We start from the raw sequence: 17,262 nt of genomic DNA, 5'->3' as shown, positions 1-17,262 counted from the left end.
AACACGCACTGCTCACGCAGACAATGCTTTTACCAAGGTACTGGAAAAACTCTGTGTACTCTTTAAAATTCAAGCTCCAACTACTAAATAGCAATATCCTCTCTTTATTAGTTTACGGATGCAAAGCATGGGCAATGACAAAACAGCTCGAGAAACGAACACAATATTGCGAAATAATTGCCTTCAGCCCATTTAGGGAATTCACTGGTCTGACAGAATTACAAATGCCTCCATACATGAAAGAACAAAGCAACCATTGATAGTCCAGATCCTAAGTGCCAGCCGGCACGGGAGAAACCAAGTCTAAGTAAGGAAGTAAGTAGATAAAGATTTTTGGATGTGAAGTCAAATATTCGTTTTTTTTTAGTTTATTATATTTGCTATCTTAATTAATACACGTCACTTATATATTTCTACATTGTCATTTAATTCAAAAGAGAAACTCAGGGCGTCTAAGACATTTTTTACGTTTTAGTAAATCCAAAAAAAAAATTCGACAAAAAAAACATGATGAATATAAGCGGATATGGAAAGAGAAGCCATAATTGCAAAATATTCTCAATGCTATTCTAATTAAAACTATTTTACACTTCTAAAACCTAGCAAAACAGCAGTAATTGAGAAAAGAAAGTAAAAGGGCAATTCTTGTAGTTCAAACTTATTTAACACAATATAATATAGTTTAATTATGAATGTCAACAATGGAAAAAACATAACACAACACTTCTATATTAGCCACAGTATTGATACTTAACTTTGTACATCCTAACACGCCAGTTAAGGGTATGGGTTTCTCATGCCTCTTGGATACCGACGGGGACGAGGAAAATGCCCACGGAAGTACGGTGAATTGAAATCATGCCTTATTCTAGGAGGGGTATATCTAAATCCAGGCCTAGGCTGGAAATTCACTGAAGAACGAATTTCTGCATTTGCACTCCATCTTTGATCCAACCCGCTAGGTGGAAACCGAGGTTTCAATTCAGTAGGATAGATTCTCGATTCAAATGGGCTTTGAGGTTGCACTTGAATGTTGCTTATGCAACTTGATGCCTGAGAATAGTTTTCACTTGACATGTTATCAAGAGAACCAGGAATATTTTCAATTTCTAGGTTATGGTTCAGTTTCTCTTGCCACGTATTCTCAACGGCAGACTGGTCAGGAGTGACGAGAAAATTATATTCAGAAGGCTGTTCTGTCCCTATGACAGCAAACTTGGGTGTAGAGGGCGTATTGGGTCGTTCGCCTAGACTAGAATTAGGGAAAAGGCCAAAAGGTTCTTCACCTTGCCCATATTTTTCTTGCCATTCACATCTGAACCCAGCTTGAACTAAAATATTTTCCGCATTAGGTTCAACATTCTGATCTAAATGTTGAGTAGAGTTTGCCTCTGATGCATTAATGAAGGAGTGAGGCTGATTTTCACTTTCTACATTTTTCTGAAATCCAGGAAAATAGCTTTCACCTTCGAATGTGGTCTCAGAGCTTTCTTGCCACTTACTCACAGGAGGAGGTTGGTTTAAAATACTTTGAAAATCAAACTTAACAGTTTGCTGAACATCTTGCTGCTGAGAATAATTCTGCTGAGACTGCAAATTCGAATATCGAAAATCCACATCACCCAGTGAATCAGTGGGCAGAAAGTCTAGGTCCAAACCAGGAAATTTTTTGTCATATGATGGTGCAGTAAAAGGTACATTAACTGTGTCCCTGAAATCAGAGTCTTTGACTCTATCATCTACATCAATATCAGAGGCTTGAGTTCGAAAATCCACGTCTTTCACTGAATCAGTTATACTGTGAGGTGGAAGAGGAGGCAATGGTGGGGTACACAGTTTTCCTCCATTTTCATCATCAGATAGATCCATATCAAGCTCACCAAAATCAGTATCACCAACTTCTTGTTTCAAAGCATTTCTCAGTTTCTGTTTCAAATTGGTCAAAGCAGGTATATCTAGAGTATTTAGCAATCTTTCTGGACTATCGTCTCCACGAGAGGTTAAAGTAATGAGATTACTTGTATTTATATTATCTTTTCTGCTGCCTGACCTCTGTCTCATATCTGTATCACCATCCAAAAAATCAAGCTCCTGCATTTCTTCAGAGAAATCATAGGTGGCATCAGTGGGATCATAGATCTCTTCAGTCTTTTCCTCATAGTTAGGTTGAAAATAATTTGTAGCATAAAAATCAACCGAATTGTCAGCTGTAGATACATCAGCTACAGATACAGGTGGTGGTGGAGGAGCACCAGAAGCAGCTGTGCTTAAAATATTAAAAATATTTGGGTCTAAGTTTGATAGCAAACTTGGGAAAAAGGGGAATGGTTCTGAAGGTTCAGGAGGTGTAGTTTCAAAGGTAGGAGGGATAATTTCTTCAATTTCTTTTGCGGATGTTGCTTTAGTTTCCATAATATCATTCATAGCAAGTAGCCTGGATTCCAAGGACTCTTTTACGGGTTCAGGTGGTATTGCTGGCAATTCAGGTGTTACTTTTACTGATTCCAACTTCTTTTCAACTTCCAGCTTCACTAGTTTAACACGATGCGCAAAACTTTTATATGCAGTACATACTACTTTTGCTTCTGATTTTTGATGATTATAAAATGAATTTGCCTTTTTTAGTAAAGATATGATCATAACTCTCTTTCCCATTTCTGTATCTAAAGCTTTCACTACACTTTCCATACACTTTATAGAACTGTTTAAATCATCTAAAACTTTGTGTGACTGTCCCTTTTCCTTTATAACAGATCTTAAATTATCCACATCTAAGGAAATATTTATAGGGGCTTCATTCAAATTCTTTTGAAGCCTATCAGTCTCCTGTTCAATCTCTTGAAATTCAGGAAGTCTTTTAAACAGAACTGCAGGTTCGTAGTCAATAGGAGCTTCATTTTTTTCCATTTCAACTAGCAAGTTTTTCAAATCTTTTATTTCGTCTGGTTGATACACTTGTCTTTCCTCCCAGATAGAAAGCATTCTTGTCATAGGCTTTTCAATTTTCTCGTCTCTAACAACTGGAAGAACCTCATTCAGTGCATGATACCAACTTGTAAGAAAACCAGTCAATTGCTTCCGACGACTGTGTTGCAATACATCGTTGGCAAGATATAGCAAAGCCAACCTCTGTGGAACCTTGGCTTTACGTATAGCCTTTACCCATTGTTTAACAATGCTTGGGGCATGAGTTTTGTATTGAAGACACCAGCCAGATAATGACTGAATACTTTCTTGAGTATCTTTCAAATTTTGAAGTCGTTTCTCCAATTTCTGCTCACTAAAAGGCTCCATGATCTGAAATAAAACACATTAATATCAAACGCAAAACAATACAGAAAAAATGAAGAAAAGTAGGTAAAAAGCCTAAATTATAAACTGGAAATTAAAATCCTGGTAGGGAAAAAGGAATAACAAAGCTTCTTTTGCCCAATATGTCACTTTTTTCAATAAGTATAAAACTTAAACTTATTATTTTTAAGAAGTGGTAAAATACCTGACCTACCCCCTCCCCCCTTACAGCACCAATGACAAAGAAATCATTCCTGCATCGAATTGTGGAAACATATTATACACTCCTCAGCTTTAATTATAGAGAAAACTGACAATTTCAAAGCTGATGAGTATCTTAAATCTTAACTCTACACAGCTGAAGAAGACTGGCATATTTTCAAAGTTTTGAATTCTGAGTAATGACATAGGCTAAATAACTTATGACGTTAAATAACTAAATAGCGATGAGGTACAGGGTGCCGTGCGGGAACAGAAATAAGAGCGTTAAAAGAGCCCCCCCCCCCAATAAAACAAAAAAAAAAACAACAAAAAAACAAAGCAACAAACTTCATAAACATGATTTCAATAGGAAATCCAAGAAGATAAACAAATATACTGAATATTTTTGTTGTTTTCAATACAACAAAGACAAGATTGAATTGCACATATACTAAAAATGACAGCTGTTTGATAAAAAAGAAAATTAATTAAAAACTGGACAATTCTACACTGAGCTGTTTTACATATTACAAGTTGTAAAAATCAATTATGATGGTAGCCATTTTTACCTGCTATTATTAGTATTTACTTCTACTGTGAAAATAAATTGTAAGTTTATGCTTGATAACTTAAGAGATTACAAGAAGTGCCCCATTGAAACTGTAGAGCATGGTACAATTTAGAGCTCTGATAATTTCGTCTGTTATCTCCTCTTCAGACTTAAACGGGTAGCTTACACTATTTTTAAAAGAAAAAACCAATGAATAATTGAATCTGCCTTTTAAAACTCTAATAAGCATGTCACAACGAAAGAACTGAACGGCATAGAAATATTGTCTAAAATTTGATATAAAGCCAACAAATGCCTGGGAGCATTAAAAAAAGTACTTCAAATTTGTACTTAATTAGTAAACAAACCACAGCGAATCAGGCAGTAAAGTCAGTCAAATATGGCATCATATACCAGAGAAGCAACTTTTCAAAAGATACTTGTGTTGTATCATCTTGTCAAATCAAAAAGTGTCTTCCATCAAGACGCATATGATGATTCAGTTTTGTCGAAAATTACATTTTATTTCAATATTTCGGTTGCTATGGGCCGGAGCTCATTTTCTACTATAAAAACACGGCTGTCACAGTCTAAAAAAAATCAAAAAGTTACTGCAAAAATAGACAACAAAAAAAGTCATTAAAATTGCCACTGAAAAAAAAAATACCAGATGAGAGAGAAATAAGTCCCCAGACTAGTTATGAATCACAATAAGGGCTCTAACCTGATATTAATTCTTCTAAAATAGCCAGATCTCAAGGATTATACATGGATTATCTTATCATTGATTAACTTATCTTATTATAAACCAAAGTCATAATATGATAAATATAAAACCAAGAATTTTTTTTTCCTCACCCTAAAATAATCAACCAAGTTTTATATATGTATATGTATATGTATATATATATATATATATATATATATATATATATATATATATATATATATATATATATATATATATATATATATATATATATATATATATATATTCTTTGAACTTTAATCTTCAAAACACTTGGAAACAGTCTTAGTCACAATAAAGTACATATATCCTATTTCTCAATACAACAATAATAAGCAGAACAGCAATCCATACTTGATGGTTGTTTAATGATGGGCAAAGTAAAGTATTATTCAGGAGTCACCTTCATTAAGTTTTATTTGATTGTAAGATTTTTTCATATTTTTTCTTTGGCAGTGAACAAGAACCATGGGCATCAATCAGAAATGTTGGCCACTGGCAATGCATACTTCACTGGGCCCAACTAACTAATAAATTAAAAAAAAAAGTTCATCGGCTACCATTTATTGGTCAGTTGCTTTTATTGGTCATGTTTATTTATAATATTTAGATTCTGAAGGCTTTTAAAGCGCAAAGGACATAAAAAAAATTACTCAATAGATCAGGGAATTACGCAAGGAAACAGACTGTTCCCCCGCCCTCCAGAACCTCAAATTTCTCCAATTTCCGAGCATTTTAGTTGAAATCATTTTTTTATTAACTAGTCCCCCCAAAAAGAAATCCTTCAAACATGTCATTCCTGGACCCATCGTAGATCTTTTTATACTTAAAAACCATGATTTTCACAGATTTTTCTTTTGGGTTATTTCAAAATGATGAAGTTCTAAGGCAGCAGTATATCCACAAAAATTCAAGATTTTACAAAGTGTTCATTCTCAAGAACAACTACACCTAACACCTTCAAAGGGCATCTACACCTTTTTGAACTGTTTAGTGTCCTGTGTTCTTAGCTTATTGTTTGCTGATTTTTGACCCATGTTTCTATTTTTTTTTAAGGACATCCCCTTCTACCAAAAAGTACATAAACAATTGAAATCCGATTTAGTTTCTTTTTTTCTGTCCTAGTACTTTGTGCACACTTTAATAAAAGCTAAGTTAAACTGGTTCCTAAAAGTATTCCATCTCCAAGATTTGCGGGCGTCATTTTTGGCATTAATTATTATTATTCTGATATTATTTGTGTGACATTTTTTGCAAGTGTCATATAGTGCTAATGCTAATTAGACTCACTTTACAAAACTATGACGCTGGCAATCCTGGGCTAAACCATTTTAATCTAAATAAAGTTTTAGAAGGACTGGCGGGGTATGTATATATTCAGGGGGATGACAGCGTCCGTTTATTTTGCAGCCAATCTTTGTGAGAATAACACGCAGCTAGGAATATCATCTCTTGCGCCGAACTAATAATTTTCTCCGTCCCAAGCGTTTGCATCTAAAGAACTAACGTCAAACGCTCTCATGACCTTCCCGAAGGTATATAATTTCGTGGCGACACGTCAAAAGCTCTTAGAAATAGACCTTGAACCCTACTGAAAGAGCTAAGACAGAGAGCAATTTCTGGCGAATCTGATCTCACTGTCATCAGAGGGAAATATTGTAAAAAAAAAAAAAAAAAAAAAAAAAAAAAAAAAAAAAAAAAACGTTGATATTCTTCACAGTTGGAACCCTCCAAAGCAAGCCTTAAGTACTTCTTCAAAATGGAGATCTAACCGTTTATTCCTTAACTTTTGTAAAAAGTCTTGCTCTATTATAGTTTACTGTGCCTTGTTTGAGCACTTCTTGTGCAGCTTCAAATAAAGTATATTATAATACCTCAAGTCTATCGCTTAATGCAAATTAACACAATATATCATTAGCTGTACTTTACTTATCATGCATTAATCATGGCTTCAGTAACTTGAATTCTATCAGTATAATTTCCAGGTCTGTCTCATTGTCAACTATATATCCTCATCCAGCTTACTATTAGCTCCGAGACGCTAGGCAACGCGCAGCCCAGACAAATAATATTTTGAGCATTTGCTTAGGTAATTTTGATTCTCTTTGAAATTTTGATTCTATTTTGAAAAGGAGTAAATATTGCTGGATTGTATGAAATACTTATTGACTAGAAATTCATAGAACCTCATTATTGTGGCCATCCCCTAGGTACAAAAAGAAGATGGAATATTATTATTTGAATATAATACATTTTTCCTAAACTAATTCCTACCCCAACTCCCTAGATCATGATGAATTTATTTGAGTAAGTGTAAGACCCAAAGTTTTGCCAAGTCCATTTATTTTGACTGTTTTTGCTGTTTTTATTAGTCCCTTAATCAAAACACTGAACAAAGACAGGAACCCCACAATAGTGCTGAGATTGTCTTTTTGCGATTCCCAAATGCAGCAATTTTTTCTAAAAGTTGTGGCTAATGATATAAAATCAAATTCCCTTTGTAATTCTCTAACCTTAAAATAGGTAATACAAATATCAATCACCAACAAAATTCTACTCTTAATTTGATTTGCATGAACATGCATTCGTCCTATAGTCAACTAGTCTCTTTGCCCCCTTTAGGGCAAGCTACTTCTTTTTTTTTTAATTGACAAAACTTCTCTCCAGCTCTTATGATATGTTTTCTGTTACTTTTCTCACCAAGGTCCAAGAATGGCATTTTACTTTTGGATTTCAGGTTATAAATGAAAACTGGCTGGCTCTCATTGGGAACAACAATATAATATCAATGATAAAGTTTCAAAGCCCAACTTTCAAAACCTAATTAATGCAAAACACTTACACTCCATTCCTGAGAAAAAAAAAAAAAGGTAAAAACCTACTCAAACAATGCAATACCAGTGAATTAAAAAAACTTAGTTAGAATTAAAATGAATCTGCTCTTGCATTGTAAAACACTTGAAGCAAACTCACTGCATATACTTACATACAAAAAAAAAAAAAAAAAAATGAATCTGCTTCCATATATTTTCTATAAGCCAAAAGAATGGTATAGTGCAAAAAAACAAAATTCTGGGAAAACTCAAACCAATACTGGTTTCTATTGTCAAGTAGGTTTCTATTTCTATTGCAATGATACAAACAAATTCTTATTCGCCATATTAAAGCCTCACTCCCTTCTCTCTTCACACTCCTTATTATTTAACATCACTCAAATTTCAAGTTACTTCACATTTAGACATGGAGACAAAACTAATAACATGAAAGAGTGCAGTACTTGTCTACTAGACACTGCAATGAAGCTACTGCAACAAAACTTTCTATAAAAACGTTATATGCCCCAAGGGCATAACTTACAACCCTTGCCATGACGGATATGGGGGGAGGGTTATCATCCTCAAAGACATAATTCCCAGACCTTTCAACTACATAGAGCAAAATAGTCATATCAAAATGTTCATCGGAAATATTTGGGGAAATAATGGGCATTTGGGGGGGGGGGGGATTCTTCCTCTGATTACTCTCGACTATTAAAAAGGCCATTAGCCGACAAAATTTCCATAGGAAATAGCTCTTTTTTACGATTTTACGAAAACACCGTATCTAAGAAATTGTATCCCCCCAGGGCGTAACTTACAACCTTACAACCTTAGCACTAATTATTATTAGTACTAATATTAGTAAGTTACAACCTTAGCCCTGAGGGCTGTTGGGGTTGTCATACCCAAAACCTAATTTCCGGACCCTTCAACTATGTTCAACAAAATTACTAAATTAAAATGTTGATTGGAAGTGTTTAGGGAAATGATGGGTATGGGGGGGGCATTCGCCCTCCGATTGCTGTTGACAATAAATAAGGGCACTTGTCCTCTCAATTATCAATTAAATGAGTCCTTTTTGAAGAGTCTACAACATTGCTGGCAAAGACCTAATTTCCAGAACTTTCAACTACGTTGAAAAAAATCTCTATCTCAAAATTTTGATTGGATGTGTTAGGGGAAATGGTAGGCGTGAGAGGGGTGTTAGTTGCCCTCCAATCACTTTCGACTATTAAAAAGGGCACTAGCCCTTTGAATTTCCAATTGACTGAGCCCTTTTTGAAGTTTCTATGACAACGCTTTCTATAAAACCTTGCATGGCCCCAGGGCATAACTTACAACCCTTGCACTCAGGGCTGTGGTGATAGTACCGTCCTTAAATATATAATTTCCGGACTTTTCAGCTAAGTTGAACAAAATTGCTATCTCAAAATTTTTATTGGATGTTTTTGGGCAAATGGTGGGCATGGGAGGGGTGTTAGTTTTCCTCCAATCACTTTTGACTATTAAAAAGGGCACTAGCCTTTTTAAGTTTCCGAAGTTTCTATTATAACGCTCTATAAAAACCTTATATGCCCCCAGCGCACAACTTAAAACCTTGCCCTGAGGTGTATGGGGAGGAGGGGGAGGGTTGATCATCCTAAAAGACTTAATATCCAGAACTTTCAACTATACTGAAAAAAATGACAACATTGAACAAAATGACTATCTCAAAATTTTGATTGCATGTGTTTGGGGAAATAGTGGGCGTAAGAGGGAGGCTAGTTGCCCTTAAATCAGTTTCGACTAGCCTATTAAAAAGGGCCCTAGCCCTTTCAATTTCCAATTGAATGAGCCTTTTTGGTGGTTTTTACAACAACATTTCCAATTAAAACCGTTATATGCTCCCAGAGCATAACTTACAACCTTAGCCCTGAGGGCTCTGGGGGGAGTGTCATCCTCAAAAACCTAATTTTCAAAACTATCAGCCATGATGAACAAAATGGCTATCTCAAAATTTTGATTCCATGTCTTTGGGGAAATGGTGAGCTTGAATGAGCCCTTTTTGAAGTATCTACAAAAATACTTTCTATAAAAACCTTATATGCCCCCAGGGTTTAACTTACAACCCTTGCCCTAAGGGGTGTGGGGGGTTTTTCATCCTCAAAATCATAATTTCCAGAATTTTCAACTACGTTGAACAAAATACTTATCTTAAAATTTTAATTGGATGTGTTTTGGGGAATGGTGGGTGTTAGAGGGGAGTTAGTTGCTCTCCATTCAGTTTCGACTATTAAAAAGGGAACAAACCCTTTCAATTTCCAATCAAATGAACCCTTTTTGAAGTTTCTGCAACAACACTTTCTATTAAAAACCTTATATGCCCCCAGGGTTTAACTTACAACCCTTGCCCTGAGGGCTCTGCCCTGAAAGACCTGATTTCCAGAACTTTTAACTATGTTGAACAAAACAAATATTTCAAAATTTTGATTGGATGTGTTTGGGGAAATGGTGGGAGTGAGAGGGGGTTAGTTGCCCTCCAATTACTTTCAACTATTAAAAGGGCACTAGACCTTTCAATTTTCAATTGAATGAGTCCTTTTTGAACTATGATGACAACGCTTTCTATAAAAACCTCATACACCCCCAGGGCATAACTTACCACCCTTGCCCTGAGGGCTGTGGAGGTTTTCATCCTTAAAGACATAATTTCCAGAACTTTCTACTATGTTGAAAAAAATGGCTATCTTAAAATTTTGATTGTATGTGTTTGGGAAAATGGTGGGCGTGAGAGGGGGGTTAGTTGCCCTCCAATTCCTTTCGACTATTAAAAAGGCCACTAGCCATTTCAATTTCCAATGGAATGAGCCCTTTTTGAAGTTTCTACAACAACACTTTCTACGAAAACCTTATATGCCCCCAGGGCATAACTTACAAACCTTGTCCTGAGTACTGTGTGTGGGGGGGGGGGGGTTGTCATCCTTGAAGACCTAATTTCCAAAACTTTCAACTATTTTGAACAAAATGGTTATCTAAAAATTTTGATTGTATGTGTTTGGGGAAAATGTGGGCATGAGAGGGAGGTTAGTTGCCCTCTAATCCCTTTCGACTATTGAAAAGGGCACTAGCCCTTTGAATCTCCAATCAAATGCAATCTGTTTCAAGTTTCCACGATAAAAATTTCAATTAAAACCTTATATAGCCCCATGGTGTAAAATGTAATGTTTGCCCTGAAGGCTCTGAGGGGGGTTATTATTCTTTAGAATTAAGTTTCCAGAACTTTACACTATACTGAAAAAAACGACTATTTCAAAATTTTGATCTGTTTTGCTTGGATATATAGTGGGCATAAAAGGGGTGTTAGTTGCCTTCCAATCATTCTTGACTATTAAATTGGGCACTAGCCATTTAAATTTCCAATTGAATGAGCCCCTTTTGAAATTTTTATGACACCACTTTCTATGAAAACCTTATATGCCCCCAGGGCCTAACTTATAACCCTTGCCCTGAGGGTTGTTATCCTCAAATACCTAATTTTCAGAAGTTTCAACTACATTGAACAAAATGACTTCCTCAAAATTTTGATTAGATGTGTTTGGGGAAAAGGTGGGCGTGAGAGGGGGGGGGGGGGGTTAGTTACCCTCCAATCACTTTTGACTATTAAAAAGGGCACTAGCCCTTTGAATTTCCAATTGAATGAGCCTTTTTTAAAGTTTCTACAACAACGCTTTCTAGAAAAATCCAATATGCCCCTAGGGCATAACTTATAACACTTGCCCTGAGGGCTGTGGGGGAGTGTCCTCCTCAAAAACATAATTTCTATTTGGAAATCAACTATGCTGAACAAAATAACTATCTTAAATTTTTGATTGGAAGTGATTTGAGGACTGGTGGGCTTTGAAAATGTGTTAGTTGCCTTCCAATTACTTTCAACTATTTAAAAGGGCACTAGCCACTCCAATTTCCAATCAAATGAGCCCTTTTCAAAGTTTTTATGATAACTCCTTTGATACAAAGTGTGCTCATCTAAAAAAAAAAAAATAATAATAAATAAAATAATACATTGTGCCAACATTGTTCTTTACTTAGGCAGCATGATTGCTCTGCCTATGATTCTTTACAGTTACAAATAAAAACACCTACAATCAATCTTCTTAAGATTTGCTAAATATCTCTTACATTTGCCTCCTTGGACAAGAAACTGTAAATTTAATCATTTGTATAAGCTTGCTGACCCAAATATTAGTGTTAATAAATCTCTATCCCATTTTCATAGTAAGTTTCATCATCCACAGTAATCAATTTGCTCACAATAGTGTATTTGTATGGATATAATGAATGTCATGAAGTTTTTTCTGTGATATATTTGGATTTTTGATGTGCTTGTTTTTTCCCTATTTCTGTATCTCTCTTTTTGTCATTTTTAGTGATACTCTGTCTTTTGTATGTTTTTTTTGACTGGTAATAAATGAATGATAATAATAATACCCAAGAAACAAACTCACCTTTATCATCAGAATTTCATCCTGAATCTGAATATGAAATTCTGATTTTAAGCACAAATCTGATTTTAAGCCCTTTACAGACCCTCAAAGATGATGACTTCTTGAAAACTTCATTATTGGGTGCTGAGCCTGTTGTATTTGAGGGACTATTCCAGTGGTTATGTGACAGGAAAGAAACTGTTGCTGGTGTCAAGTTTTGGCAGATGGTTTGAACAATGTCTTTGAATGTCCCCTCCTGTCAGTACCAATATTTTGGGAAATTGACCAATGAATTGGGGGGTTTCTTGTGAAGTAAGCTTATATGTCATAAGCATATCATCCCTTTGTTATTGGTAAAACAGTGTAGATAATTTTAGCTCCTTTAAATATTCATCATAAGGCTAGTCTCTCATCTTAGATGTTGCCTTTGTGGTTCTCCTTTGTACCCCTTCCAGAAGCTGTATGTCACCCCTTGTATCCTGGTGATGCTATGCATATTCCAAAATCAAGCACTGGTCTGAAAAGGTCCTTGTACAACCTCACAAAAACATAGAGAGATCTAGTGGATATAGTTTTCTTTAAGAGAGCTAGGACAGAGTTTGCTTGAGACACAGTCTTTTTGCAGTTTGAACTGAATTTACACTGGTTGTCAATAATGATTCCGAAATCCCTCTGTTCATCCACACTTTGAGGCTCTTGAATGTTATTTACAGGCGGACTGACCATAGTATACTTGAAACCTAGGTTGGACTTGTGAAAATGAATAACATTACATTTGTCAATATTAAAGCTCATGTACCATGTTGTTGCCCAGTTTTGAATATGGTCAAGATCTGCTTCTAGTGACTCATGATTCACTGTATCAAACAAATTTGAGTCGTCAGCATAGAGAGTTAGACTATTTTTAGTTAATCGAAAAATATCATTTATATAGATATTGAATAGGGTAGGTCCTAAGACACTACCCTGCAGGACACCACTGGTCACTTCACATCTCTCAAAGAGAGTTGATTCTCCTTCATTAGTAAAAAGCCTCACTTTCTGTGTTCTGTCTGTAAGAAAAGGTGGAAATCCAGCCCACAAGGTCTGCATTAATTCCACATGAGATAAGTTTTTTGTTCAAGTGTGGATGTGGAACTTTGTCAAATGCTTTTGCAAGGTCAAGCAACAAGACATCCACAGATAAGCCCTGATCAATCAGGTCAGTTATAACATCATAAGTTTACAGCAAATTTGTTTCTACCGACTTTCCTGGTTGAAATCCATGTTGGCTGGGTGATAGAATCACATTAAGCTTGAGATGCTTCAAGACAGAGTCATTTATCACTCTTTCCACAATTTCAACAACAGCAGAAGTAATACTTATGGGATGGTAGTTTTCTGCACTGGCTTTATGAACAAAGAAGTGATAAATGCTGTTTCCCCATCTGTTGGCACTTCCTTGGTACATAGGGAGACTTCAAATAACTGGGAGAGTGGTTTGGCAATGTCTTCAGCAACTTCTTTTAGAAGATGTGAACATAACCTATTTGACCTAACTGATTTTTTGACATCTAGCAATTTAAGTCATTTGAGGGTATTTCAACTATTAATCTAAATAGGCTCTATTGGATAATGGATTTGTGTAGGTTCAACATTGGGTAGGTCTGTATCTGATGTGCTACTAAAAACAGACAGAAACTGGTGGTTCAATTCATTTGCAATTTCTTTGACATCTATTAGTTTAGCCCCTGGAGCAGTTAGTTTACATATTCCCAACTTAAATTCAATTTTAACCTAGCCTTCCAACTTTACCTAAATATAGAGCCTATATTATATATTTCCCATGCATTTATTGATTCCTGGTTTTGTTTCTCTCAATTCAATTTATGAATAATTCAGTTTTGACAAGATTTACACTAACACAGGTATATGAGCCATATCTAAAATAAGAGAAACTGCATCATCTTTGCGGGTCCATAGAGGGCTCAAAATTAAATTTGCAATGAAAATTAATAACATTTTTGTATTTAGGACAAAACTCTAGTTTAGCTACTTTTTGCTATCTTGGAAAAGAGTTAGATTAGGAAAATGAAACTTTCAGTAATGAATCCAGGGCCAAAAACACACTCTGGAAAGGTATTGCCAAACTTCCATGTTTACCCTCTTCTGATTTCTTAGCCTTAGAAATCTGCCTACTTGGCAGGTTTATACCTATTGAAATTTTGACAAAACAACATTTTACCTTAATTTTCGGTTATCAGTGACTATTTCTCTGGTTTTAGTTCTGAAAATACAATTCTAGTTATTTGAGTAAAATCTTTGAGCTATATCCATGTTTTTTTTTCTAAATTAAGGAAATGTATTTGCAGATCTTGGAACATCATACATTGGGATTGAGCAAAGTTGTGAAGCTGAAAAGTTTTCTTGTATTTCATTTAAGCAGAAGATCTATTTTGCAAGGTTTCACTTTTATTAAAAAAAAAATTCAATAGGTAGAGACCTGTCATGTAGGCAAATCTCAGGATCCTCTAGAGAGAGAAGGAGTGGAGGTAGGGACTTCTAAACATCTTCCCGGGACATAGCCTAATAAAGCGTGTAGATCCATCCCTAAAAGTTTCAGTTTCCTAACCCAACCCCATTCCAAGGCGGTCAAAAGTTGCTGAAGTAGAACTTTTCCTTATTGACTTACAAACAAAGTGAACATATCACTCAATGCCTTTTTTATGCTTTTTCCAAATATAATAATCTTTTTTGTCATAAATGAATTTTACCCCCACCCCTATATATACCATTTCAGGGTATATATTTGCACATTAGGGGGGGGGGGTGGAGGTAAACTTTATTTCTGATGTAAATGGAAGGTAAGTTTCAACTTTACCCCCCCCCCCTAATGTGCAAATATATACCCTGAATTAGTATATAAGGGTAGGGGTAAAATTCATTTCCAACAAAAATGATCATTATATTTGGAGAGCATATAAAAAGCATGAGGTGGTATATTCAATTTATTTGTAAGTCAATAATATGATTTGGTAAAAATTTACCCCTACCTCTGCTTCTTCTCCCTCTAGAGGGTCCTAACCTTAGATGACCCTTAGAAATCTTTGTGTTATAAAAGTGAAACCTTGCAAAATAGATCTTCTGCTCAAATGAAGTACAACAAAATTATTTTCAGCTTTATAGCTTTGCTCAATCCCAATTTATAAGGTTCTAAAGATATGTAAATACATTTCCTAAATGTTGAAAAAAACATTGATATGGCTTAAAATTTTACTCAAATAACAGGAATTGCATTTTCAGAAATAAAGCCAAAGAAAAAGAAACTGATAACTGAAAATTAAGGTAAAATATTGTTTTGTCAAAATTTCAATATGTAGAGCAAATAAACATGTCATGTAGGCAAATTTCAGAACCCTCTAGAGAGAGAAGGAGTGGAGGTAGGTACTTCAGAATACCTTCTGAAAGTTTTATTTTCCTAACCTAGCCCCTTTCCAAGATAGCCAAAAGTAGCAGAATTTTACTGTCAATAATATGATTTGGTAAAAATTTACCAAGGTAGGTAGCCTACTTCAAAATACCTTCCCATGACATAGGCTACTTTAGCCTGTATAGCCTACCTATCCCTGAAAGTTTCATTTTCCTAACCTAACCCCTATCCAAGATAGCCAAAAGTAGCTAAAGTAGAATTTTACCTTATGCTGTAAACTGCAAATTTACCCAACCATCAGGGGGTTGGGGATATAGTAGCCTAGCACATCATACTTTTAGGAATAACATAGGCTAAGTAAGTTTTTATGACTATTTAAAGATTAAATACATAGTGATTGGCCACTTCTGAAGGAAACTAAAACTGAAAGGCTACTTTTGAAAGGTAGGCTAATTTCTGAAGACAAACAAACAATAGGTAGTAAGCTAGCCTACAATAGGCTAACACTCTTTATTTACACTGTTTCTAAATAGCCTACCAGATTTGCTTTTCTGATAACATACCCTTCTCCCCCCCCCCCTGATCATCCTAGATAGAGCCCTTTAAACATATAACAACTAAAATAAAAAAAAGAAATTCTCAGGCTTACTTTAAAATATGCTGGATGTTTCTATTCAACCTTCACATCAATCTTGAAACAAGCCCAGACCTATTTATAGGCTATATGGAAAATAAAATCATAACCTTAAGCGCAAGTTGAATTACTTGCACACGTGTGAAGTCTTTCAACAGATCTAGCCTTGTAAACTAAATGTTTTTAAACTTTTGACTAATTTCCCGTGAATCATACTTTTATATTTAAATTTATGAGCCGACTTTGTCTTAAAACTTAAGTAATGTCGAAATAAAAATTTATTTTATTGTATAGATCTCTTTTGTTCATAATTTAAAATATAGCTTAAAATTTCTGGGTATAATTGTATTATAAAAAGCTATGCCTCCGCTACCTACTAGTTTGAAAAGAGAATCTTCTTCTTAAGAAATCTTCTTCTTCTTCTTAAGAGAATGAAAACACGACGCCAGTAGGTTGAATTACGTTACGTTACATTCGGTCCTGAATCACAGCATAAATATGAAACAGTGGCGAAAATTCCAATATTTTCCATTGCAGATTTTCGGGACACATCAGTCAATCATCTTTCTTCATGACCCCACCTTCTTTTATATTTATACTGTGGTAGCAACTGAAGCTATCGCTTTGAAGCAAAGGGAAACTTCCCTTTCCGCGCGCTTTAATGTGTCCCATTTCAGAACCAATTTTTTGCTACTGTTTAATGTTTATGCCATAATGCTAAATGGAAAACATGGACTGAAAACTGGCAATCCAGATAACACAGACGGTAACTGTCATTCCAGTTTCTTGTTTCTAGGCACGGCACAAAAAGACGCCAATAAATAGGCTGCCGTGGTACAAACAAATAGTTAATAAAAATGTGTATTTCCACTTTCTGGGAGCTCTATTAAGCAATAAATTTGAAAAGGAAGCCATGGGGCTTAACAAAAAGAATAAAGAAGCTTTTATAAACTGTCAGAAAAAATCAAATGAAGATACAGGTTAAAGTCTGCACCTTTTCACAGTTAATTGTTATTAAATTTGGATTAAAAACGTGTTAAATTAAAATTTCTACCTGGAACATATTCAGGGGGCATGCATCTATTAAAAAAAAAACTAAAACGCTCCATTATACCGAAATGAGCAGAAATAAAGTCAAATGATCTTC

The 17,262-nt window shown here is 35.1% G+C and overlaps 1 protein-coding gene across 2 annotated transcripts; it reads right to left on the bottom strand.

Moving 5' to 3' along the window:
* Window positions 1-631: 631 nt before the first annotated feature.
* On the bottom strand, window positions 632-16,386 carry LOC148954548 (uncharacterized). 2 transcript variants are annotated; one of them, XM_089087139.1, is made up of 2 exons: window positions 16,226-16,386; window positions 632-3,297 (listed from the first exon to the last, which is right to left on the bottom strand). In XM_089087139.1, the coding sequence occupies exon 2, from the start codon at window positions 3,292-3,294 to the stop codon at window positions 778-780; it is 2,517 nt and encodes an 838-aa protein (XP_088943265.1). In that variant the 5' UTR covers window positions 3,295-3,297; window positions 16,226-16,386; the 3' UTR covers window positions 632-777. The 2 variants fall into 2 exon arrangements, with proteins under 2 accessions (XP_088943265.1, XP_088943264.1); XM_089087138.1 differs by having other exon boundaries at window positions 16,131-16,385.
* Window positions 16,387-17,262: the final 876 nt, after the last annotated feature.

The sequence above is a fragment of the Artemia sp. Qi Xiang Cuo genome, chromosome 3 (assembly GCF_049724085.1).
Source record: "Artemia sp. Qi Xiang Cuo chromosome 3, ASM4972408v1, whole genome shotgun sequence".
Classification (NCBI taxonomy): domain Eukaryota; kingdom Metazoa; phylum Arthropoda; class Branchiopoda; order Anostraca; family Artemiidae; genus Artemia; species Artemia sp. Qi Xiang Cuo.
This window is presented reverse-complemented; position numbering and strand designations above follow the sequence as displayed.

Bases quoted from the DNA above. Each gene is read 5' to 3' on its own strand.
- LOC148954548 (XM_089087139.1), bottom strand. From the start codon at position 3,294: ATGGAGCCTTTTAGTGAGCAGAAATTGGAGAAACGACTTCAAAATTTG.